Here is a 24,967-nt window from a genome sequence, read left to right on the forward strand (position 1 = left end):
AAGTCGGAAAGTCAAAAAGTCGAAAAAAGTCGAAAAGTCGAAAAGTCGGAAAAAGTCGAAAAGTCGGAAAAAGTCGAAAAGTCGGAAAAAGTCGAAAAGTCGAAAATAGTCGAAAATTTTAAAAAAGTGGAAAAGAGGTCAAAAACTCTAAAATAGTCGGAAAAACTCGAAAAAAGTAAAAAATAGTCGAAAAAAGTCGAAAATAAGTCGAAAATAGTCAAAAAGTCGTAAAAAATCGAAAAGTCGAAAAGTCGGAAAAAGTCGAAAAGTTGAAAAAAGTCGGAAAAAGTCGAAAAAAGTCGAAAAGTCGAAAAAAGTCGAAAAGTCGAAAAAAGTCGGAAAAAGTCGAAAAGTCGAAAAAAGTCGAAAAAAGTCGAAAAGTCGACCATTTATAAAATACTAAAAGTCGAAAAGTCTAAAAGTCGACTTTTAAATAAATGAAAAAGGTCGAAAAGTCGAAAAATCGACTTTTCATAAAATGGAAAAAGTCGAAAGGTCGAAAAGTCGACTTTTAACTAAATGCAAAAAGTCGAAAAGTCGAAAAGTCGACTTTTCGTTTCAACTATAGAACCCTACCTTGTATGTTTTGTTATAAAACATATTTATTTTTTTACAACGTAAGAAATGTTGAATTCCAAAAGTTGAAAATTTGTTATTTTACTTACAAATAAAGACTTCTAACTACTTAAACTTACTTTTAAAAACAGGATCTGGCAACATTGTTAAGACCAAAGCTTTTTAAAGCAGAATGTTGCCACAGTTAAGCAATTATTTTTGCACGTTTCAAACAAGTGTAATCACACTAGATGGCGCTATTTTTATAATTTTATAAAAACAAAGCATGCCTAAAGGCTTTACTTTTAACCACATACACTTAGAGAAAAGCTGTTAAACTATTTACTTACCTCGTTCTCAATTAAAATGAAAAATAGTTATTTACTACATTATTTCATATTTATTGACTGTTTTCAATAAAATATAATAAAACTATAAAAATAAAAAAAAAACAATACCAATAAATTCGTTTCAAATTTTTTACAAATACATTTTAATAAATTATGTAGCTTTGTTTATTGGCTGGTAATTCATATAGACGTTTAGAAACAATTGTTGCAATTTTAATTTCCAGCAAATTTTCTAACAAAACTTGTATAAATTAAAAGTACATAAAAACAAATTTAATTATTTAAAACACTTAAAATGTAAATGAATACATTTATACATAAAATATAAATAAAATATATAATTAAAACTGAATAAAACATACACAGACATCGTTTAAACAATAATAATAATAAAAATAATAAAAAAATAGCACAATTATTTGCATTTAAAATTACGTTTATAGTTGCGAAAAAAAGGACAGTTTTTAATAATGAATGTCGGTCATGCAAAAGTACAAAATACAAATGTAATTTGTTTTTAAACATTATAATTAGGTAAAACATACAATTTGTGAAGAAATAAATTAAAAAAAAAATCATATTACTTCATTTTATTTGTATTTTTTGTTTTTTTTTTCCAAAGAATTAATCCAAAAGTTTTCATTTTATATTTGGCATAACGCTTACTTAATAGAGAGAAATTGAGAGAAGCTAATAGTAATTATATTAATATTATTTTTGTTGTTTGCTTGAAAAATTTATATGGTTGTTTAAAATCGATTATTATTTTAATAATAATGTATATTAAAATTGTATCAAGTTAGTTTACTAATTGATTTCGATGACGCATTTTAAGAAGGCTTTCATTTAAATGATTTTCTTTTTAAGTTTTTATTTTTTTATTTGTTCTCTTTCCTTTTGCTGGTCTAGTTGGCCCATTGTTACTTCTTACATCATTGCTTAATAAAATATTTTAGTAAATAGTTTGGAATTTAGTTGAATAATTTAAAAATTTCCATCAAAATTTCTATGGCGAGTATTTTCAAAAATATATTAGGATTTCAAATCTGAAAATGTAAATATGATAGAAATATTATTTTGGAAAAACTATAAAAAGATTTAAAATTGTTACTCACATTTGATTCTTCATTATCATTTGATTGTCCACGAGTTGAACTCAATTGTAATTTGCTCGTTGAAGCAGCTGCTTTATCTCCAACTCTTAATAGATCGGAGTTGCCAGCCAAATCGTGATTAGATGCTGATGGTCGCAAAGCGGCTCGTTTGGCTACAATTTCTAACATTTCATTTAAAATCGCTCCTTCGGCTGCAACATCTGCAGAACTTTTATCTAGTTCTGAAATTAGAATTAATTAAAAGTAATTTTTAGAGTTTTCGATACTTTGTTGAAAATTTAATAAATTGCATTCTTGAGAATCTTCATTATTAAGAGATGAGACTGAGATGAATACTTACTGCTACAGGATAAACGCAAATTAAGTTCTTCTTTAAGCTGAGCATGTCGATGTTCTAATTGTAGTTCTTGTTGTCGAATTCCAAGCTCTTCATCTCGTTTTCTAGAAAAATATATTAAACAATATCCAATAAAATACATAAATTATAACCACGTAAACATTTTATTAACACTTACTTAAGTTGTGTTATATTACGCCATATTTCTAAAAGTTCTTTTAAGAGTTTCTCATCACTACTGCCCACATTAGTAGTAGAATCCGGACTGAAAAATTCCAGATAATATACAAATAAATTTAAAAACATTGTTTTTTAAATTAAGTCCTTACTTTTCATAATTTTGTTCTTCACCACGTAAAGCCTTTTCAATGAGTACCCCACGTGTTTCCAATTCTTTTAATTGCACTTCAATTTCTTCTTGTTCACGCTGGATTTCCTGAGCGATTCTTAATCGCTTAAGTTCAGCTTGGCGAACAGCTTTCGATATTGCACGCTGTTTCTTTTGATCGCGAGTCTCGGTAGCGTAACTCTCGTCTAAGGGAAATTTGTAATAAATATAAACATTTTAATAACTTTATAACAAACAAAACGAAAGAAATCAATAAGTCAAAGGTGCAAAAAAAAAAAAAAGAATTGTTTGTATTGGTTAAAAACAAATGAAAAAATTACTATAAAAGAGAAAACAAACCATCAGATCTTTGATAATTCAGTGGTAAAGGCGGTATGGGAGGCGGTGTCTGATCGTCATAAGCGGCTGCTGCGGCGGCGGTATTTGTATTTGTCATTGATTGTGATTTATTCACACACAATTGCGGACTAGATGATGAAAACGCCAGGGCTGATGAAGATGATGATTTCTTGGTAGGAGTGTGTGAAAAGTTTTGATTGTGATGTGCTATTGCTGATGACTGTTGTTGCGGTTGATGTTTGTATTGCTGCTGTTGGTCGTAATGACGATGTCGACTGTTGCTGTTGTTCAAATTATTTATTTGTGAATGACTGTAGGGTGTATGCGTTAATTGTGTTCTAATGGGAAAATCAGGATTATTTTGACACTCATATGTCATGGCCATGGAAGCTGACGAGGTTCTCAAACGTCTTGTTGGACTGCTACCAGTATAATTGACCATATTGTATAAATAATCCTCCTTATCCTGAGTTTGTTTATAAATGTTTTTTGTTTTTTTTTGTTTGTTATTTGTATTTGGTTTAAAAAAAGTAAAATAATTTTGATTTGTATTATATTGAGCGTTTGGTATTAAAGATTTAAGAAAGAATATCAATTAAGAGAATGTAGTCAATGTATGGTTGGTTTGGTGTTTTTTTGGTTTAAATAATAAGTTTGGTTTTTGGAAATAATTTTTGTTTTTTTTTTTTTTTTTTTTTGCCGAGCCAAGGAAGCAGCATGTTTTAAAATGGAAATAAATTTAAGAAAACAAATCGATTATAAAAACTTTTTACTTCGCTTTACTCATTCTCAAAATTATTAAAGTATTAACATGCTTTTTTGGAAATTTAGTTTTAAAAAAGAGTGTAGAAAAAGTATACTTTGGTGGGGAATTGAAAGCTGTGAAGGAATAAAAGGTAACAAGGATTTCCAAAGATCACCAGAACAAATCTAATGATTCAACACACTATACCTACAGAAATATTAAAACCAAAACCAAAACAAAACATAAAATCTAAAAGTTATTATAAAATTGAGTGCAAATAAGAAAAATACCTAAAATAAAGAATTTAATTTTAAGAATAATTTAGAAAAATACCACTGGACTTGATAGGTGCTTTCAATATCAAATTAATACAAATGTATTGCCAAACATTTTTATTAAATTACTTAAAAAATTTGCACTCAACTATTAAAAAAAAGAAAACAAAAATAAAAATATACTGTATGCCTTAAAACAATATTAAAAAAAATTACAATTTATTTATCCGTAAAAAAGAAACTAAAAATAATAATTATAATAACAATTACAAAGAGCATCATAATAATAAATAATAAAATGGCATCATTGTGATTTTTTATAAAAAAATATTTTGATTAATAAAAAAATCATAAAAGACGACTGGATTTCATCATAAGACTGATTGACGGACATAATTTCATAATTTCTCATAAAATTAAATTAAATAAAATTAATCGTTCTGCAAAAAAGTCAAAAAGGGAAAAAAGAAGAAAATAAAAAACCAAAAAAAAAAATATTGTTAAGATAATCTCTATACCAATTTTAACCAGTTTTTTCATTAAGCATTGTTGTTAAGCTGTTGCAGCACAGGATACAATATTATATGCATTTATTCGTATTTAAAGTGTATTCCAATATGAGATGGTAATTTTAATGACAATTATTACAACTGAATATTGTGAAAGCAATTATTAGTCGATGCTTCTTTTAAAAAAGTGAGCACTTTTATTTACGATGTTCAAAATTTCTATTTTCTATAACTAAAAACAAAAATTTCTACAAAAACAGTTTTATTTTTATTTAACACATATTTCGTTCCCCAAAATAATTTCTTTTAAAAACTTATAGTTTTAGTTTAGTTCGAAAACTATGTTGTAAACCTTTGAGTAGTTTAAAATATATTATTTTCATAAACAATCATCTCTCATTGGAAAACACTAATAGCTTTTTATATATACAAGACAACAATGAAAAGCAGGCCGAGCAATTAAAAATACAGAATGATAAAAAAAATAATTATAATAAGTATGCGAAACAATTATTAAAAAAAATCCATGTCAAGCATAGCTTAACAAATAAAATAATAATTCACAAGCCTATGATGCAGACAAATTAAAAAAAAAAAAAAAACAATTTACAACTACAATATACAACATTAATAGTTAAATGGAGCTTACACCAACACTGAAATTCCTGAGTTCAATGCAAGACTGAAAATATTTAGAAACACATAAAGAATTATACATAAAACCCATCGTATCTACATTATTAGAAAATTAAAGTTAAATTAATTTTTAAATCCCAAATAATAATTGAAACGAAAATTTAACCAAAATCCAGATTAGAAATTTATATATAGAAAAAATTAATAAACCCCCAACCAAAACCAATAAGACAGACTGTTACGTTATAAAATAGTACATAAAATATTTACAAAATACAACAAAAATACATGATTTTTGGTTGAAAAAAATAAAAGTAGAAATTTGGAAAAAAAAAATGTAAACTTACCCTCGATTTCTCTTTGGTTTTGGGTGATATACGAAAACGACTTAGAACACCATCGATACCTGAAGAAACTGTTTGTGATGTAGATGTGCTGCTACTGCCACCACCAGTGCCAGGACGCTCTGGCTGTGCAGAGTTGCCATCACTAGTCGAAGCAGTGGCATCTTTTTGTTGTTGTTTATTCTCCTTATTCTGCTGTCCCTTGTGGAAAAAGCTCGATAAAGATTGTATTAATGATTTTCGTCGTTCTGGATCTTTAACTCTACGACCGGATTTCGTTTTCAATTGTTTACTGTTGTCCGTAGCGGCAGAGGTCGAGTGTGTGGATGAAATCAATAGGTTTGGATCTGAGGTAAAATCAGTTGCTCTAGAATCGTTACCAACACTGTCGGTATTTTGTTTTTGTGATTGGGTTAAATACGCCAGATCGTTAACACTTTTCGAGCAGCTCATTTTATTTTCACGTTTACTGTTGCTTATTTGTCGTTCATATGAAGATTGTAAAGCTTTAACGGGTTCTGGATCTGTGCACACATCCACTTGTAAACGCTTGCGCAGTAACTGCATTTTTTCTTCGGGACTGAGTCCCAGTTCGGAATTGGATTTCAAGCGAGCACGAGCTCTAGCTTCACTTCTAAGATTCTCAGTGGATACCGAAAAATTAGTTTCTTTATTCGTTTCGGTTGGTGTTGTTGCAACACTTTCGCCATTTCGTTTTTGTCGCATTGGTGGAATAGGGGTAGAAAGTTCAGAGTAAGATGTGGGCTGCGCCACCGGATGCTGTTGCCGAGTTGTTGCATAGGAAAATGAGGGTGTTTTATTGATTTTGTAACGTTGTTCAAATGATTTTAGAGAATCTCCCTCCAAGTGTTCACTAAACGGACGTTGTTTGTAGGCTTTAGCTCGAGTGGGCGATAGAGCTTCCATGCCATAAGCTGCAGTGTATGAAGTCGAGGGATTGTTCTCTTTAAAGCTTGAGTTTGTATTCAGAAGACGCAGTGCTGGTGTTCGGTTGGAAGAAGATGAGGATGTTTCTGCCGCGGCTGTGGATACATGGTAGTGAGCTTGATTTGTGCAATTTGTATCAGTGGTAGAGTTAGCTGCCGCCAATTTGGGCGTGGGACTTAGACTAGAACCTGATGAGTAACCACCACCGCCGAGACCGCAGCCACCACCACCACTTGTAACCATTGTACGTTGACGACTGCGGTGCAAACGTTTTTCCGCATTCAATTGTTTTTTCGATTGTAATTTGTCCATGACCAGGTCATGAATAAGATCCTTTTGTTTGGTGCGTTCTTTGGTGATTTCCTCCAGCTTGCTTGTAAGCGTCGGAATTTCAGGTACTTTATTCAGTTGTGTGGGTAATACTGCTGCAACGGTTGTATTTGCATTTGCTGTTTCAGCGACGTTTGCTGGTGAAGCGGTGATTGTTTGATTCGTTTTAGTTTCGTCGTCCTTATCTAATCTTAAATTAGTTGTTGTAGTTAATGCGGTTGTAGTTGTTGGTGTTGATTCTATCACAGTTTGGTTTGGATTTGATAAGGCTACTGGAGCCTCTCCTTTTGAGCTTTTCCTTCGTTGTTTACGAGCCTCTAATGAATCTCCACGAGCAGTTGTAGAAATTTGTACAATCTTCTGCTGCAAAGCTCGTACATATTCTTCATATGACAACTCGTCGTTTGATTTCCTCAATGACGAATTGTCTGCGGTTGCCATAAGAGGATCTTTAGTTAGTTGTCGTGGAGGAGTATTTTTACTGGAGGATGTGGCCGAGTTAGTGCATGAAGTTGATTGTGACGATTTGGGTGCTCTATCCGAGCTACTAGGTGTTGAACTGTCACCCTTTTCCAGCACAATGCCGGTGTTGCTTTCTTTTCCCATTTTGTTTGAATTTGGTGTATGTGGTGAAGAAGAATCAAATGGACTAGTGACTACAGTTAAAGCTTCGCTTTCTTCCGTGGTAGTCATTTGTTGTGTTGGTTTTGATGTGGTGCTGGTATCAACCGATGTTAGTTGCATTTGTGACGATAAAGCGCAAGTACTCTCGTCTTCTACATCGTTAATGGTACTAGAGTCGGTAAGTGATTGCGTCATTAGTGTGGAAGGAATATTTTTAGCAGCTTCATTTACAGGAGTTTTATTCATGTCATCAAGCATTATATAAGCCCCTTGTTCTATATAGTCAATCCCCAGTTTTTCGTCTCTCTTTGTCTGGATGGGTTTGTAACTTTCCTTTGAGGATGTTGCAGCACCATATACTGCACTTAGTGCTGTAGTTCTATTAGGTTTTGGAGAGTTGTCTACGAATTCAACGTAGCCACGGTTACGAAGCAAAGCTGTATTTGTTGCGGAAAGAGGTTCGGTTCCCGAACCATCAGAACCTGTGTCCATAAATTCAATATCATCAATATCAATTGATTTGAGAATACCCTCAAATTCAGCCACTGGAGCGGTTTTAGCCACTTCCTGCAACACCTCATTGCTTGTGGGTAGACCTCTCTTTTTCTTATCTTTTTTGCCGCCTTTTAGATTTGTTTTATTTGAGTGGTGGACAAATTCCATATCAACAAAATTTTCAGAAATACAATCATCTGCCGTCCAGTCCGACAACTCAGTCTCTGTCAGAATTTGTGCGGTACCTGTAGGTTCTGTTTCAGAATCTGAACCACGTGAGATCAACTCACCAGTAGGAGTTTTATCCATATCTATTAGAGGCGAAGTAGGTGTTTGAAGGAAACTTCCCTTGGGTGTTGTAGGAGTTTCCGGTGTTTTTTGTGCGCTAGTTAGATTCAGGGTAATGGGTTTGACTGCCTTCTTATAGTCCTTTGAGGAGGCATCTACAATCAAAGGTAGATTTTTAAGACTTTCAATTTTGTTTTCGTTTTTCGTGTCAAACTTAAGATTAGAAGGCTTAATTTTAGGTGGTCCTTTTTCTGGCAGTGGTGGCCCTATTTCTGGCAGTGGTGGCGGTTCATCTACATCCCTATCTACTATTTCTTCGACATCTTTAATTACATCCAACTTATCCGCCTCAATTACAGTGGTTTCGGCGGGTTCTGGGGTGGCTGTGACTGGTTCCACATCCACTTCATGTTCATCTTCTAATTCTGTTGTCTTAACTGCTGGCACTTCGGGAACAATTACTCCTTCTGGCAACTCCATATATTTCAAATCTTCAGGATCACCTATATATTTACCATCTATTATCATTAAACTATCGATTTGCATGAGAGTACCGGAGGTATCATGTATTTCTAGTCTAGGTACCTGATGATTGCCACCTGAAGATGACATGAGGCCAGCACTATTGTGTGTTTCTGGACTAGTGGTTGATTCCAATATGTAATGCTCTATATCCTCCAAACTTGAAGAATGTGACGAACAGCTAGAATTACTGCTCGAACTAAGATTATCGGATTTTGTATTCCAAGCTATATTGGGGACTTCAATCTGTACATCTTCTATTTCATTATCATAGATAGCTTCCAATTTTTCCGGTACATCTACCTTTTCCATATTGTTGTCAATTAAATTAACCTCGTCCTCTTCTTTTTGCCTTTCTGCAGTTGGTGTACATTCTTTTGATTTGCTTACCTCCTCCTTCTTCTCTATGTGACCCAAAATATCTGGTATACATTGTTTGACATCGAGTGATAAATCAGGTTTGACAGCTGCTTCGATTATAGTACGATTACTCCTCACTGGGGAATCACCCGTTAAATCGATCACCTTATTGCTATCCGATGTATCCATTGCACTTTCCTTTTCCGGTGTAACTAAATCAATTGTCTCAATTATGTTTTTATTATTAGTTGGAGTCGTAGGAGTCGATTTTTTATTAATAGATTCCAATAAGGTATTATTTACGGTCTCAGAATATTCCAAACATTTATTAAGTTCATTTTTACTATTTACAAAAACATTTTCCTTTTCATTGTCTGTGGAAGCAGTAGATGATGCTTTTTGTATTGTTATTTCCACCTTCAGATCGTTGAGTATATTATTGGTGGCGGATCTCATTAATTCATTTCCCGCTTTCTCACCCAGCTTAGTGCGGTCTAGGAAAGTTTTCATACTAGGACTTATATCGCTGCTGGGATTCAAGAGCTTTTGACATTCCGATATATTTGATTGGAAGCTGCGTATGCGTGAATCTAATACGGAAGTAGAACCAGACTTTTGTATCTTATTACCATTAGCTTGTTCTCCAAGCAAATAACGTTTTTTTAACTCTAAACTTTTTTTCGACGCTATGCCTTCGGTACTGGCCGTTTTATTAAGTAAATAATCTCCTGGGCGAGGATTTTGTAAGGGTGTGCGATTTGTGTTCAAAAGGGAGGGATCCACTTGGACTAGTGGTTTAAATTGTGGCATTACGGGTTGCTGTGGTTGTGTTTGGTACTTTGTTAAATAAGTGCCACCTTTGACTTGCTGGGTATTGGCGACATTATTATATTTTTGACTCATTGAAGGTGGTATAACAGTAGATTTAATCTGAATTTTTAAAAATTAAAATTGGAATGTTAGCACTGATATTAAAATATTTAAGACGTTTATAGTGAATATCTTAAAGAGAAGGTCTAGTCCGTGTTGTATTAAATATATACAGACAGTTTTTATAAAAAAAATTTTAATTGTTCGTACAAAGTAAAGACTCGTAATGACCAGATAATGTGGTAATGGGGATTAAACTATTAATGACATTTTCGTTTTAAAAATTTTAATCTCTACATACCTGTACTTTGGTTGGTTTTCTTAAATGTGTATCATCAATGAAAATTTTTGGTGTTTCGCGTATCATTTCATCTTGATCGAATTCCGAATCTGTTGAAATTTCTGTTGCAGAATTAAGTTCAACTTCATCAGGTGACGATGTCTCTGATTCACTTTGCACCTGTAATTGTTGTTCAATTTTATTAAATCATTTACAAAATTAGTAGCATTATTAAATATTTAACAATAAAAATAAAATTAAAACAATCATTTTAATAAAAAAACGCATGCATAAAGATAATAAAAAGAAACGAAACTAAAAAAAAGAGTTGAGTTAAAAAGAAAGGCCTTTTAGGTACGATCCAAAAAGGTTTAAACAACAACATTAGAGGGTTAAATTTTGAAAGACTTAAATGAAAATTACATTGAGCATTATAAAAACGACAAGAAAAAAATTGAATGGTCAGAAAAAGAAACAAAAAAAACACAATAGCAGAGGTTAGAGGTATATTTCAACAGCTTTCCGTATTTTATTTTTTAGATTTTCATTTGTTAATTCCATGTAGCGTAGCAAACAACAGTAAGGAAACATTTTATATTCAGCGTTTGGCACATAAACGTTATTTTACCTTCTAAGATCGTACCCACGGTAGTTACATTTTTTAACATTTTATTTCAAATCAATTCGAATTATCGGTCACTCTCTCTCTGTCTTTCGCTTTTATTTTATGTATTTTTTTAAGGAGTTGTAAGAACCAAGAGAAAGAGGTTGGATAATTGTTATTTATCATTGATGCACACCAAGAGCAGAGAGGCTGGGCTAGCGGATGGAAAGATTTTGGGTATTTTGGGCTGGATTGGTGTTACAGGGCTTGATTTTTGTATGCAATTAAGCATTGAAATGGTTGGAATTGGAATTGTTTTTTATTTTATTTTTTTATTTGTTGTTGGTTTTATGGTGTGTTGGTTTCATTTTTCTCCAAATGTTATTCGAGTAAAATGAGTATGATTTGGATTTTGGAGAGAGTTGTTAACATAAAACGCAAGAGTCTTTAGAAAGATCACCTCGATCTCTTAGCTGGGAAGGAGAACGTCTAGAATAATCGGTGAGGTAAGATGAACGGACTCCAGAATGACCTAGAGTCGATGAAGAAGTGTAGGGTTTATAATAATAATTGCTTCCACTATTTAACGGTGATGACAAGTGGTTGTAAGTTGAGGGTAAGCCTGTTACGGTAGGTAAACGCCTGGAGCTGTATGAGGACGTGTCATAAGTAGGTACATAATCGTAATTGTATGACGAAGTATTTGTTCTACCCAAGGCTCGAGAAGAAGGAAATCTGGTGGTATTTATCGAGCTGGAGGTATAATGTCGAGGACGATATGTTGTTATATCATCGTCATCATCTGAATCATTTTTAAGATGGCCAGAGTTACGCCTTTCTTCGTTAATGACTTCCTTCATATAGGGATTACGTTCGACAACACGCTCATTGACAAAATCTCGTTTACGGTTATGAAGACGCTTACTACGTTCCAATAACATTTGAGTGCTAGCATCATCACCGCTTGTGGATGTTGCTGCTGTATTCTTGTGATGACGTGTGGGTCTCTGTGGGGTTACATGTACGTTTCGATTAGCTATTTCACTGCTATCATTGCTGGAGTAAGATACAGCGGTTTGACCAGTTGTAGCCAATGAATAGTTGGAATTATATGGTGACTGAAGTTTTCGTAAATCGGTTATTGATTTAGAAGAGGGATTTCCTTTTTCTAAGACAGCATCAAAAGAACTGCGATTTGTTTCAGGTGTCTCCGAACGTGGCTTGTAACGCGATTTTTCCTTTTTACTAAAAACAGTCTTACCATCCGGCCATTCACGATTACGTCCAGAATGGGCAGGAATATTTGCATATTCTACTTTTTCTGAGGCAAACTTCTTCGAGCCCTCACTTTCATCTTTCGATATTTCATCTTCATCTTCCTCCTCTTGCAACTTTGGCCAAGGTCTCTTTTTAACATCTTCGCCAATGGGCTGGTTAAGGTTGTCGGGCTTTTCGGGAGCATCTTCTATTTTAGGCAAGTCTAATTTCTTTGGCATTGGAGCTATTATGGGTTTATTATCTAACAATTCTATAAATGCAAATGAACTTCGGCGAGATGTTTGTGAAGTTGGGGATTCAGGTATCTCCAACGGCTTTGTCATCGGAGGTGTTCCACCTCTGTTAGTTGTGGAACTTTGTATTGAACTACGTCGAGAATCTCGAGGACTCTGTTTGCAGGGTGTTACTAAAGGTGTAGATTTTTTCGAACTACTCTTGGAACTGTCGATGGAAGATGATTGTTTAAGTTCAGGCTTTTCCATAACTTGATATTCTTTATCTCGTTGGATTAGAGCATGTCTTCGTTCTAATTCAAATTCCTCTATCAAACGTTTTTGAGAAGCCTCAGTATTTGCATCAATGTTATTAAGCTGCTTTATAGAAGTTGTGGGTGATTTATCTCTCAGATTAACTACATTTTCTTTATCATTTAGAGATGATAAGGATATACTATCTGCAGTCTTAGGTGATGGGACTTCTTTCCCTTTAACTGAGTTTCTCGAAAGATTTTGCTCTTGTGTTTCACTTTGTAAAATTGTTTTTTTGATTTGTGATGCATTTTCTTCCGGTGATCTTACACTTTCCTTGAATTTTTCGTCACTGGATGTGGTATTTAATTCAGTGATGGCGTTTGATTCCATTTTCTTTAATTTGTTTAAACTCTCTATTGACTCAGGCTTCGATAAGTTAGTTTTAGCACTTGCGGGTCCTTTACGTCTTGGTGGCATTGGACTGCTTGGTATCATTTCCATATTCCATTCTAATGAAGGCTCCCTTAAATTGGGTTTCGGTTGCAAATGTTCTTCTACTGTTAAATGTGACTCCATGGGGTTGTTAGTAGAAGCAGTCGGCGTTGTAGAATTTGTTTGTGATTCTTTGGATTTAGTGCTGCTATCAGAAGTATTCTGTTTATCATCTTCCAAGGAATCAGTATCCTTGTTTTGAGCAATGGGTTTCAGAACCTTTGTAAACTCTGTAACATTTTCGGGCAAATTACTTTGAAAGCCATCGTCTAATGATTTTGTAACTACAACTAAAGGTTTTTGGGAAGCAATTTCAGAGGATTTCGCAATATTTTTTGATATTTCTGGTTGGTCTTGTATAAAATATTTGTATGGAGTTTGAGATTCATCGAATAAAACATCATCTTCATCTATAATTCTTGGAAACTTTAATGGTTTCGTAGTATTTTTAGAGTTATCTTTCTCGAAACTGGCTTCCAAATCGTTTCTGGCAACAACCATCATTAAATCTTGCACGGATGGTGGCATATTAGTTGGTGATAATCTTGATAATTTCTTTTTTATTCTTTGTGGAGCTAAGGGAGCAGGAGAATCACTAGACGATGAAAGACTTTTTTGTCTGCGTTGTGGTTTAGTCGGAAAATTAAATTCATTCGCAGTAGTATTCATAGGAATCTTAGTGACAATGGAATTGACATCAATTTCTAATGATGATTCTTTATCAGCATCTCTTTCCAAGGATTGTACTCTGTCTAATATATCTTCATCTAAATGTTCCTCCTCTTTATTAATTGGTGATCGTGGTGTTATAGCTATTAACTCATCATTCGAGTCAAATTCTACATTCACTAGCATTTCATCGGAAAATTGACTAAATAATTTCTCTATGCTTTCATCCTCTGAAGAGCCCCGCATTTGGACGGTAACTGGAGCCACACTAGGACTTTTACTTATGGATGTACACAAGGAATCTGTATCATAATTATCTGTGCTTAATATAGTTTTATTTAAATTTACATCAGTGTTTAATTCTTCTACAGTTGTTGCATGTTTTTCTAAATCGGCCGCTGCAAGTTCTAACTTCTCAGTAAGTGATGCATTAGACAATCTGCGAGACTGTAGACTAGTCTGCGAACCACGTCGAGAACTACTTAGAGATTTGTCACAGCCAGTTTTGGGCAAATTCTTTATATCTTCTACCAAAGGTCTCACATTAACGGGCGTTTCTTCGCTGGTATTCTTATTTTGCGCAACATGTTTTTCCAAAATCTGCTCTTTTGGTTTATTTTCCTGAACAGTATCTTTATCTATATTGACGACTTCCGATTTCTTGGGACTTACTTTGGTAGAAGTTGGATTATTTGTTTGCTTACTAACACTTATTAAAGCCAATTCTTCCAATGAAGTGTAGATGGCTTGTTTATTCATGTTTACATTAGAGCTTTGTAATTTCTTTTCGGGTGATTTTTTCTTTTCTGGCGATTTTTTCTTTTTAATTGGTGATTTCCTCTTCTCAGGACTTTTTTGTTTTAGTCCAAAGAATTTAGCAAATTTCGATTCTCTGTATTGTATTGGCAAATCATTGTAAAGACGTTTTTCTTCAGGTTCTTCCTCACTTTCTTTAGCTTGCTTTTTGTTATGAAAATCATTTCGTTTCTTTTGCAGGAAATTCGTAGCCTCACTGCGCCACTCTGTTTTTAAGTATTCCATAGTCTTTTCCAAATCACTGAAATTGTCCGACTCACGCGATACTATGGACTCTTTCGATTTATTTAAATTACTTGTTGTGGATTCCATACGTCGCAATTTGAAGACATGATCTGATGAACCCATCGAACTCAACGATTCGAAGCGTTTAAGTATGTTCTGCACACCACTAGGACGATCGCCATCTTCTTTTGCCATTTCCGACAAATCGTTGTTGCTGTCGACAATCATACTACTCCTGCGTTGTAATTCACCCTCTCCAAATGATTTGGCTTTGAGCAATTTCTTTCGTTTATCATTGGCACTGCTTGAGGTTTTCTTTGGTAATCCAAGATCTATGCCAGTTTCCTCTAAAATACGTTCTATTTTATCAGAAATATCCTCACTAGGTGATTTTTCTTCTTGAAATAGTTGCTGATACTCCATACTGGGAGATCGTTGAGCCTCATTACCACTTTCTAGAATTTCGTCTAAAATACGATCATCATCGTCTTTAGGCAATGCAGTCTTCTTCTGGTTTAATGTTTTCTTGGCCTTAGTACCTTTTGGAACAATTTTTCTTATTATCTTAACATTACCCTTTTTTCCTGAATTGGCCACTGCTGTTGTAGTAACTACTTTGGCAGCAGGTTTCTTTTTTACTATATCTATAGCTCCATCCAATTGATTATCTTTTAAACTGTAATTTGTTGATCCCAAAGAGGTTTGGCGTTTGGGAGCTGTTTTTGCTTCCGACTTGTCAGTTGTATTTGATTTTGCAGGTGACATGGTGTCTAAAGCTTTTTCCGTTTGAGACTTTTTCAATATATCCGCCACCGTTACCACGGACGGTCTTCTTTGAGGTACCGGACTGCTGGGAAAGTATTTGGTAAGATCTATCTCATTAAGAGTTTTCTGATTTTTGTTCAAAGCATTTGAGGCATTTTTCTCTTGTTTTTGATTTGGAAAATATTTTGATAGATCCACATTCGAGGGCACTGCTTGAGCACTAATTGTGGGAGTTTCCATTTGTGATTTTATAGAATCCAAAGTTCCCGAAAAGCTTTTTGCTTCAATTTCTTTTAGCTTATCTACCATTTTCTTATTGGGTTTAGGGGAAAACTTACTTTCTACTTTGTACAACATTTGGCCCATATCTTTGCTTTTATCTTTAACATTTGTATCCGATTTTGAGAGGTCAATTTTCTTAACGATATTTAAAATATTTTCAAGTTCCATTTTACTGTCAGATTTTGGAATTTTCGCATCAATGGAACTTTTAGCTTTAACTAAAGGACTTGAGGTTGCTGATTGGCTCTTAAAACTATTCGATCTACTGGTTGTAGGATTTTTAGCAGGAGTTTCCTTTGATTCTGCATTGATTTTGCTCTGTACGCCTTTTGAACTATTTGCTGTTGTGGCTTCCAGTTTAGCTTGCGGGCGATTTTCTTTGTTTTTTAAATCATTTAATAAATCTAAAATTGCAGCATTTTTTTCAGCCTCTGTTTTAAATTTAGACTTAGGTGCTAATGTTTCAGTTTGTTCCTCATTTTTAATTGCTGGAGTCAAACTATCATTAAATTTAGATTTTGGCTTAAAAGGATCCGAGCCGTTTTGTGGCTTGGAATCCACGATCTTTTCTTCACTCTTATCTTCCTTTGCTGGTGTTTTTGGTGCAAAAAATTCATCTTTGAATTTTGATATGGGTTTTAAGAAATTATCCACCTTTTCTTCGAATTTCGTTTTGGCCGCCGCTTTATTGTCAGCCAACCACTTCTCCTTCATGGTCAATTTTTTCAAAATATCGCTACGTATGAGATTCTCCTTGGCAATTGTCTCTATATCCTTATTCATCTTAACAACATTATTTAAACGATACAATTTTTCCGTAATAGCATCTATATCAGCACTGAATTTGTGCTCTGAATTTTGTTCCAATTTTTCAATATCTGCTTTAGTGACAGAAGATAAACTCCTATTGCCATTTGTTAGCGAAGAAGCAGACTTGAACGAAATATCAGATGCATTGGACAAAATAGAATCCTTTCGTTCTTTACTTGTATCCACTTCTAAATTCTTATTATTTTCTTTTTCAGTTGCTACTTCATTTTCTGTTTTATTCTCGATAAAATCTTTATTATTCATAGTGGTAACGTCACTAGTTAATTTTACCTACATTTTTATAAATTTAAATTTTGTACATGAAACCAACACCATAATTGTATAAAGTAAAATGTAAAAATAAACAAAAAATATAATTTTTTGTTTTATAATGATGATGTGCGTATGATTTAAAGAAAAAAGTTTAAGGTATATTTAATAAAAGAAGACAAATTATATAAACATTTTATTTGCTTACCTCTGTTTCAGTATCTGTGGGTAAATTAGGAGGTAAAGGTGGTAAACGAACTTCTTCACGGCGCAATTCTCTAGCTTTAGCAAATTCTTCACCTTCTGTATCGTCTTTGCCGTCGTCTGAAAAGAGTGAAAATTGAATTAAAAAAAACAACATATTAACATTTCTCTGGGAAGAATTTCTGAAATATATAATTTAATTAAATTGTATTTGCTTACCTGCCATACCCTCACTGGAATCATAAGAATCGTCAGAGTCATCAGTATCTGAATAATTTTGTTTGCCAATCCACTCAGAGGCCAGTTGCAAAGTTTGAGCACCCAATGGAGAATCGTTTGCCTCTTCGAACATGTCAGAATCTGAATCGTGGTCCGAGTCATCTGAACTTGAAAGGTCTGATTCTGAATCATTATTGGATTCTGGTAGGAAATTGCGACCTGACCACTCGTGTTCATCTATAATATGTTCTTCAGAGGGTTCCCCGTCTGACATGGCATCGGTATTTTCGAATTCTATGCGTTCCGGTGTTTGGCCACGTTCCAAGAGATCCAATTTGGCAACATTATCGACTGGGCCACGTTTATCTGGCGTTCTAGGTTCATCACCCGATTCACTATTGATATATGTAGGCACAGGTGTTTTAGCCACTGAAGCAGCACTAGCAGCTGCCTCATTTTGTTGTTGTTGTGTAGGTTTCTATATAAAGACAAGGAAAGTGAGAAATATCTATGTATATTACAATAATAGTAATTTATAAATACCCTCTGTCCTGGTTTGCGTACCACCGGTCGTATTGCTTTGGCTGGTAATCTGAAATGTTGTGTACAATAGAAGCGACCATTGGGATCGTCACGATCGAAGGCATAAGCTCCCAATCGTAAGTTTGTATGACAATGATGACATTTAAGACAACCTCGATGCATAACCAAATTTTCTGTTTGCAATTTTTCCATAAGATATACGGTCTGCTTGCAGAAATGACACTTTTCAGAGGCTGCTTGTTTCTTAAAGGCCAAAGCCACTTTGGTACTCTGAGAATGTGAGGCAATAAAATGTTATGTCATTAAATAATTTATATAATAATCTTAACTTTTAATATAATAAAACATATTTCATAATTATTGTAGTTAATGTTACAATTTTATTAATTTTGTATGTAAATGATGATGTTTTTGTTACTTGTTTATGAATTTTCGAAATTGTGAAGCAGCGAGTTTTGATATTTATATTTGCTATAGTTAGTGCGATTTTCTTTAGATGTTAATGAAAATAATGAAATCAATTACATAAATAATAATTGGACAATAATTAAGTAATAAAATCTAGTAAATAAAAAATTTATAAAAAAAATTCAAATAAAAAATAGAAAAATTTGTGTTTTTGTGGCGGTTTTTAATGTTTGGATAGATGATGATGGTACTCACTGATTTTGGTACTACTGTAGGGGGATTCTTTTCTTCCGATGTATCGTCACGTTTTACAAATTGCCCCGCTATTGAAGCAACTTTACCCACTTCCAACACATTACCCTCTTTCAATTGTTTATCCAGATTCTTAAGCGTTTGATCGATTTCTTTGAATTTCTCTTCTGCGGAATCTTGGCGTGTGGGTTTTGACATTTTATTTTGTCTCGCCTGAAACTGTTCTCTACTCCACTTTGGCACCTTTTCACGACCTTTGGGTCCATGAACTTCCGTCTTCTTCGATTGTTCAATTTTTTTTTCAATTTCTCTTACATTCCAATCGTTGCTGTCGATTTTCCCTATGGCACGCATTAAATCTTTAGGCTTTTTATCACTGCCATAGGCATTACGTGATGAAATGCGTTGTTCCATAGATTTGATACGATCGCTAAATTGTTCATCTACATTGCGAGGCAGAGCTGAAGGTATATCACTACGTTCACGATCCTAGTTTTTGGTATTTTTTAAGGGCAATTGGGTGACGAATTTTGATTTGTTTGTTTTTAATATTTTTTTTTTATATTTTACAGCCAGGAGTTTGTGTTTGGAAATAAGGTTAAAAAGGTAGAGGGTATAAGTGTAAATGATGGGAAATTGTGTTTTTTGTTTTAGTTTTAGTGTTTTTAATTGTTATTATTTTTGTTGTTTAATTTAGGGAAATAAGGAAACAAAAATGCATTAATTAGGTTTAAAACAAAAGGGAGTTATGAAAGGAACGAAAAGAAAAAAATATAAAATTTAGTTATAAAAAATAATATTAATAAAAGTTTAATAAACAAAACAAAAGTTAAATAGATAAATAATTAATTAATCAATTAAAGAAACAAAGTAACAACACACTGAAAATATTAGTTTGGTTTATTTAAAAACATATTTTTTTATAAAAAAGTATCAGAATTAATTCTGATACTTGAAGTAAAGCTTCTTTTCGGCATTTCTCTGTTAGCTCTAGCATGGTTTAGCTATATAAACAAGTTAAAATTTACTAAAATTTTTTATATCAAATATCGCTTTTTTCATTAACACCACTTTCTAAAACTCTCCATTAAAAAATTTCCTGATGTTATTGAAATATTACATAGTGTTAATCCAAATAAAGTTTTTTATTTAAAAAGCATTATTGCAAAACGTCTTAAACACTTCATATTTCCAAATATGTTTTTTTTAAAGCGAAAAAGGAGATGCAAAGATTTGAAATAAATTGTCACAACTAAACTCTATCAAATTAGATTTCTGGCAATGATAAAAAGAACGACAATAACAAAGCTTCCATATACATACAAACATACATCCATCTATGTATAATGTACATACATACGTCAATAATGAAACATTCGTTCGCTTATTGTTTTATTAATATTGTTTAAAAACAATTAAATGTTATAACTCTTATGTAGTAGTATTATTTAAGGTCAGCTGTTAGAAAACATTGAACACATTTTATTTTTTTTTTTATTAAATTTCATTTTCGAAAACAAAAGCAAGCACTTAAATTCATTGCACATGCGTCTTCAAAAACATCATTGATCATCTCTTACGGGATACAGTAATTTTCTTTCCAAATCTTTAACACGATCGTTGAATTCGGGAGCCTGCTGGCGATACAGAAATATCGAATAATCTTCAAAGGGAGTATTTTCATCGGCTTCACGTAAGAAGGTATTGGCTTGTAGCATGTGTAGAGATTTGTAAAAGTTTTGAGTTTGTTGATAACGTTGCTGACGTCGCTTACTTTGGCGATCTTGACGATTCAGTTCAATTTCTTGCAAACGTTTTTGTCGTTCCTCCTGATTTGTAGTATATAAAATTATTTAAGGAATAATTTAATTTTGTATTTTTCTTTAATAGGAAATGTAACAATTTTCTATCGCGTACATTTAAACATTTGTTTAACACAAACATTTTATGCAAAATCCTTTGTTAATTTATATAGCTGAATATTTTTTTTTTTTTTTTCGAATATATTAAGACAAGAGGTTTTGTTTCTTTTCTTGGGAAGATGGGCTAATTGAAAATATTTTAAGATGACACATACAAAATGGGACAATACAATACAAAGACAATTGTAGAAATACCTGATCATATGACGAAGATGATGTTATGATGTCATTACCCAAAATATGTGTATTTTCATGATAATGATTTATTATGAAATGAACCTTTATAATTCAAAAATTTTGTTTTAATGTACATGAGAGTTATCAATCAATCAATACATTATATTATAGCAGCAGAAATACATAATATTATTGATTGAAAAGTGATCGTATATAAATTTATACAAAATTAAGTTTAACTTAAGAGATCATTTGAAAATGAATTTTATATAATACAAAATGAAAATATAACAAAAAAAATGAAAGCAAAAAAATAATTTATACAAAGTTTTAAAACCATTCAATGGTTTGCATATTGAAAGATCACTTTTCAACGTCTATGTATAACATGAGAAATAACATTCGAGAAAAATCCAGAAATTCTACTCACAATATTGGCAGCTTTATCAGCACTTCGGCGTTTTTTGGCACGACGAGGAGTATCAGTTTGTGCTGAAAGACAAATCAGTTATTTTGATGATTAAATAAGTCCTTATATAAAGATTTACCTGCATTGCCTGCACCTGCAGCATTACCAACAAACTGTTGTTCGTAACGTCGTTGGCGTTTTAGTTTCTCCTCATCCAGTACAGAGCGTCTTTGCACCACTTGAGGAACATCCACCAGATCTTGTATGGGAGATTTGGCTTTTTGTTTGGTAGAAAGTTGTAAAAGTTTCGAAAAGTCCGGCTGGGCATGAGCATTGTTAGTTTTGTATTTCTCACGCAAATCAGAGAAATCAATTTTGGGATGCTTTACATGTGGTATTTCACCACGAAATACTTCACAGATTTGTTCTAAGTAATTAAGCCAAACTTTCGATTCTACATTGCTTAATTGTAATGAATCTTTGCCACTCATTATGCGTGGTATATGTAATTCTTTGTCTAATATCTTAAAAGCGAGATCATTTTGTTCCACGGGGCTTAAATCTTTAACTGTATTAAAATCGACTAGATCTGGACGATAACTAAAGAAAGAAGCAAATAATTTGAATTATAATTAAACACAAATTCTATCAAAATTATTACCGATTTATTAAAGCACATAAAACTTTGCCATTGGTAAAAACATCTGAAACTTCTTTAAGTTCCTTGGTAAATTCGTAGGCATGTAATTGGGCACAGATCCACCTCAGTAATACAGTACTTAAAGGCATAGTATCTATACATAAAGAAAAAAACAATTATCGTTATTAAGTACTTTAAAGCTGTGACAGCCATCTGAGACAAACCTCCACTGCGACGTTTCCTGCGCACTGGAGTATCGACCTGAGTAGGTTGTAAAGCATTTGTATCCATAAATGTTTGTTCTAAAACGCTATTATCATCTGTATCGATTAAATGTTTAACCTGCCAAACATTTACCGATGTACGATTTAAATTGGGATAGCGAGTGGCGGGATCTACCGTATAACTACCAATATCACGCTGCAAGTTTTCCGGCGTGGTTTGACCCAAAAGTCTACAATATTAAAAAGAAACATTTCAATGAATTGTTTTACCAATTTACAATGTTTAATGTACCTGTAAATACTTTCACGCTGAGCTACAACACCCAAAGTACTATTGCCAGAATTGGACCATAGTTTTATGGCATATGCAGCATCCATACTGGATAAGAAACCACGAGCACAACCAGAGCCTGTGGGCCAAAAGGGCTCCAGCAAACTATCACCCACCAGACATTGCAAGAGACGGAATCCTTTGCGCACTATTACACGACAAGAAGATTCAGCGGCAAACATGGAGGTAAAATCAAACATGGCCACATCGGGTTTTCCATAATGATTAACAGCAAATTCTAAATTTGGCATTTGATATTTGGTAGAAAATTCAGCAGCTTCGCGAGCATAGTCTAAAAGTTTCTCAGTATTTACATTAATAGGAGCTAATAATTCCGCAGGATCTGCAAAGTCCTTTTAAGAAAGAATTTTAATTATTTTTTAAACTTTAAATTTTGTATTCCAAACCTAGACTTACTTGTAAAATAACTCCTTTGTCGATAAGACTATGCTTTTTGGCAGTCATTACAAAGTAATGTGTTTCATCCTTATAGTATACAATATTTTCCAAATCTATACCAGTTGTATGGTACAACTCCTTAAAGAAGGATTGATTGAATATAAACGCTACACCACTTATTTCCTCCGCCTTAGCTTCTGCTTCAGTTTTTTTATTTATGAAATTTGCCGTTATCGCTATGGCAAGTTTTCCTCGAAATTCTTTACGTTTAAAAGCCTCCAACGTATTGCGTTTACCATCTGCTCCTATTAGCACATCAAATTCATAATGCGATACGGCATGATCAGCCGGCGTAACCGATGCCCTCCAACCACAACCATCACCACTTGGTTCTATTGTGCGTTCGAACGATACACCCTCATGAATTTCAACGCCCAAGAGTAAAGCTACTTTAAGTAAAATACATTGCAACTGTCTAATCGATATATGATCTATGGAGCCAGCACAAAATTTTCCATAGAATTTCTTTGCACCCAAATTGCGTAGATCCGTTATAACAAAGGGCCACAAATGCAGAACATTGTTGCGCGAAATACGATCTCTCTTCTCAACCACCACCACTTTGGCGCCTAGCAGTTGGGCTTCGATAGCTGTGCGTAGACCACAGGGACCGGCACCAATTACTAGCACTCTTGTCCCAGTACAGGCTGTACCTTTGGCATAGGCTCGGTGAGCAGCTCTTGCATCGAATTTCTTCCATAAAGCCTGTGCCTTCCATGAACGCACTTTGGTTTTAAGCTTTGGATAGAACTCATTAAGGGGGGCGGGTCGTAAGCCAACAACATCACACATTTGGCGATGTAAGCCAAGTATTTGACGCATTGTGGTGGCCACACAAAACAAATCAAACATCTCGGCTGCAGCAGCGGCTGCCTCATTGTCAGCCATCTGTTGCGCCAACAGTTGCTGCTGCTGCATTTGCAGCTTTTGCTGTTGGCGTTGATGAGCTGACCGACTCATGCTGAAAACAAAAAACAAATAACAAAAATTAATTAATCGATTAAGAAAAATAACCATTAAGAATTACATATAATTAAAAGTTAAACATTGTTTATGAAAGTACTTTTTCTACAAAAACTTGAACAAATTGTTTATATTTAATTTACCACTTCACTGTGCAAACATAATAAATGGTAGTCTTTTGAGGAATAGTAGTATTATCATCTGCCATGGTTATTCTAATAAATAATTTACAGAATTTTAAACTTTTTCTTACAAACACGTTACTTTAGGTGTTGCTTTTCGTTTTGAAAGTTTATTTAATAATGAAAACTTTTTATCCTACAACCTGTGTTTATATATTCAAATGTAAAACAAAATAAAGAATATTATCCATTCATAGTCGCAAAACAAACAAAAAAGGAAGGAAAACGTCAATGAACCCATAATATTTTGTAAAATTGTAAAATGTTTGTGCGAATACTTTTTTTTCTTTCTTAAGCATTTTATTACAAAGAACATTAAAGGAGACATTCAAGATGATCAATTAATAATGTATCATTTGAATGAATTTATTTATGTCTACAATTGTCATAATGTTGTTTTCTTAATGTTAATAAATTTACTTTGTAATACACACACAACAGCCCATTTTACACAAAAGCTGAGGACAATTTAATTTAAATATTTTAAAGAAATTTATATTAATCATTCTCTGAGTATGAACATAAATAGGACTATTAAAGAAATTTTAATATATTTTTAGATTTCTTATCTATAGTCTAGTTTATAGCTTAGTCCATAGTCTAGTCTATAATTAAGCTTAGTCATTAGCCTAGTCTATAGTCTAGTCTATAGCCTAGTCTTTAAACAGAAATTTGTAACCGAATATGGCCATTAGACTAGGATTAATATTGAAATAAATCAAATTAAATTAAAAATATAGTATAGTCTATAGTCTATGGTATTGTCTATAATATAGTCAATAGCGCGATATATAGTATTATCTTAATTATATTCTATAATCAACCTGTATTTTACTGAAAAAATTTTTGATATCGGGATTTATACTGTAATTCTAAACTACATTTATGGTCTTGCTACAAATAATTTAAATATTTCTAATACATACATATTTATGTACACATTTTAATAAATATACCAATAAGTTCAGTAAACTTTAAGAGACAAAATTTGTAAGTACCTGAATCTATCTGAATCTATAAAATACATATTTCTCGGGTATCCGATAGATTAATTGAAACTGAATGTTATTTTTGTAATCATT

At 33.1% G+C, this 24,967-nt stretch overlaps 1 protein-coding gene across 1 annotated transcript; it reads right to left on the minus strand.

Annotated features, from left to right (window-relative positions):
* Positions 1-1,020: 1,020 nt before the first annotated feature.
* On the minus strand, positions 1,021-24,000 carry LOC119601667 (F-actin-monooxygenase Mical-like). Its single transcript, XM_037952768.1, has 23 exons — positions 23,847-24,000; positions 22,699-23,701; positions 22,243-22,634; positions 21,951-22,180; positions 21,748-21,880; positions 21,226-21,686; positions 21,108-21,169; positions 20,159-20,407; positions 18,582-19,067; positions 17,919-18,188; positions 17,376-17,853; positions 17,161-17,276; positions 11,306-16,973; positions 10,972-10,988; positions 10,293-10,451; positions 5,558-10,051; positions 5,224-5,256; positions 3,046-3,511; positions 2,687-2,891; positions 2,536-2,622; positions 2,361-2,461; positions 2,021-2,241; positions 1,021-1,951 (listed from the first exon to the last, which is right to left on the minus strand). The coding sequence occupies exons 1-23, from the start codon at positions 23,909-23,911 to the stop codon at positions 1,946-1,948; spliced, it is 15,402 nt and encodes a 5,133-aa protein (XP_037808696.1). The 5' UTR covers positions 23,912-24,000; the 3' UTR covers positions 1,021-1,945.
* Between the last annotated feature and the right edge of the window lie 967 nt (positions 24,001-24,967).

The sequence above is a fragment of the Lucilia sericata genome, unplaced genomic scaffold (genome assembly GCF_015586225.1).
Source record: "Lucilia sericata isolate MDLA Ls3-8-SP2 unplaced genomic scaffold, ASM1558622v1 Contig000185F_arrow, whole genome shotgun sequence".
Lineage (NCBI taxonomy): Eukaryota > Metazoa > Arthropoda > Insecta > Diptera > Calliphoridae > Lucilia > Lucilia sericata.

What these genes read in the sequence shown, in the direction of transcription:
- LOC119601667 (XM_037952768.1), bottom strand. Translation starts at nt 23,911, where the DNA reads ATGGCAGATGATAATACTACTATTCCTCAAAAGACTACCATTTATTAT. An exon ending in CAGCGTGAAAGTATTTACAG is followed by an intron (nt 22,181 to 22,242) that starts GTACATTAAACA and finishes TTAATATTGTAG; the next exon opens with ACTTTTGGGTCAAACCACGC. An exon ending in GAATTATCAAAGATCTGATG is followed by an intron (nt 2,892 to 3,045) that starts GTTTGTTTTCTC and finishes AATTTCCCTTAG; the next exon opens with ACGAGAGTTACGCTACCGAG.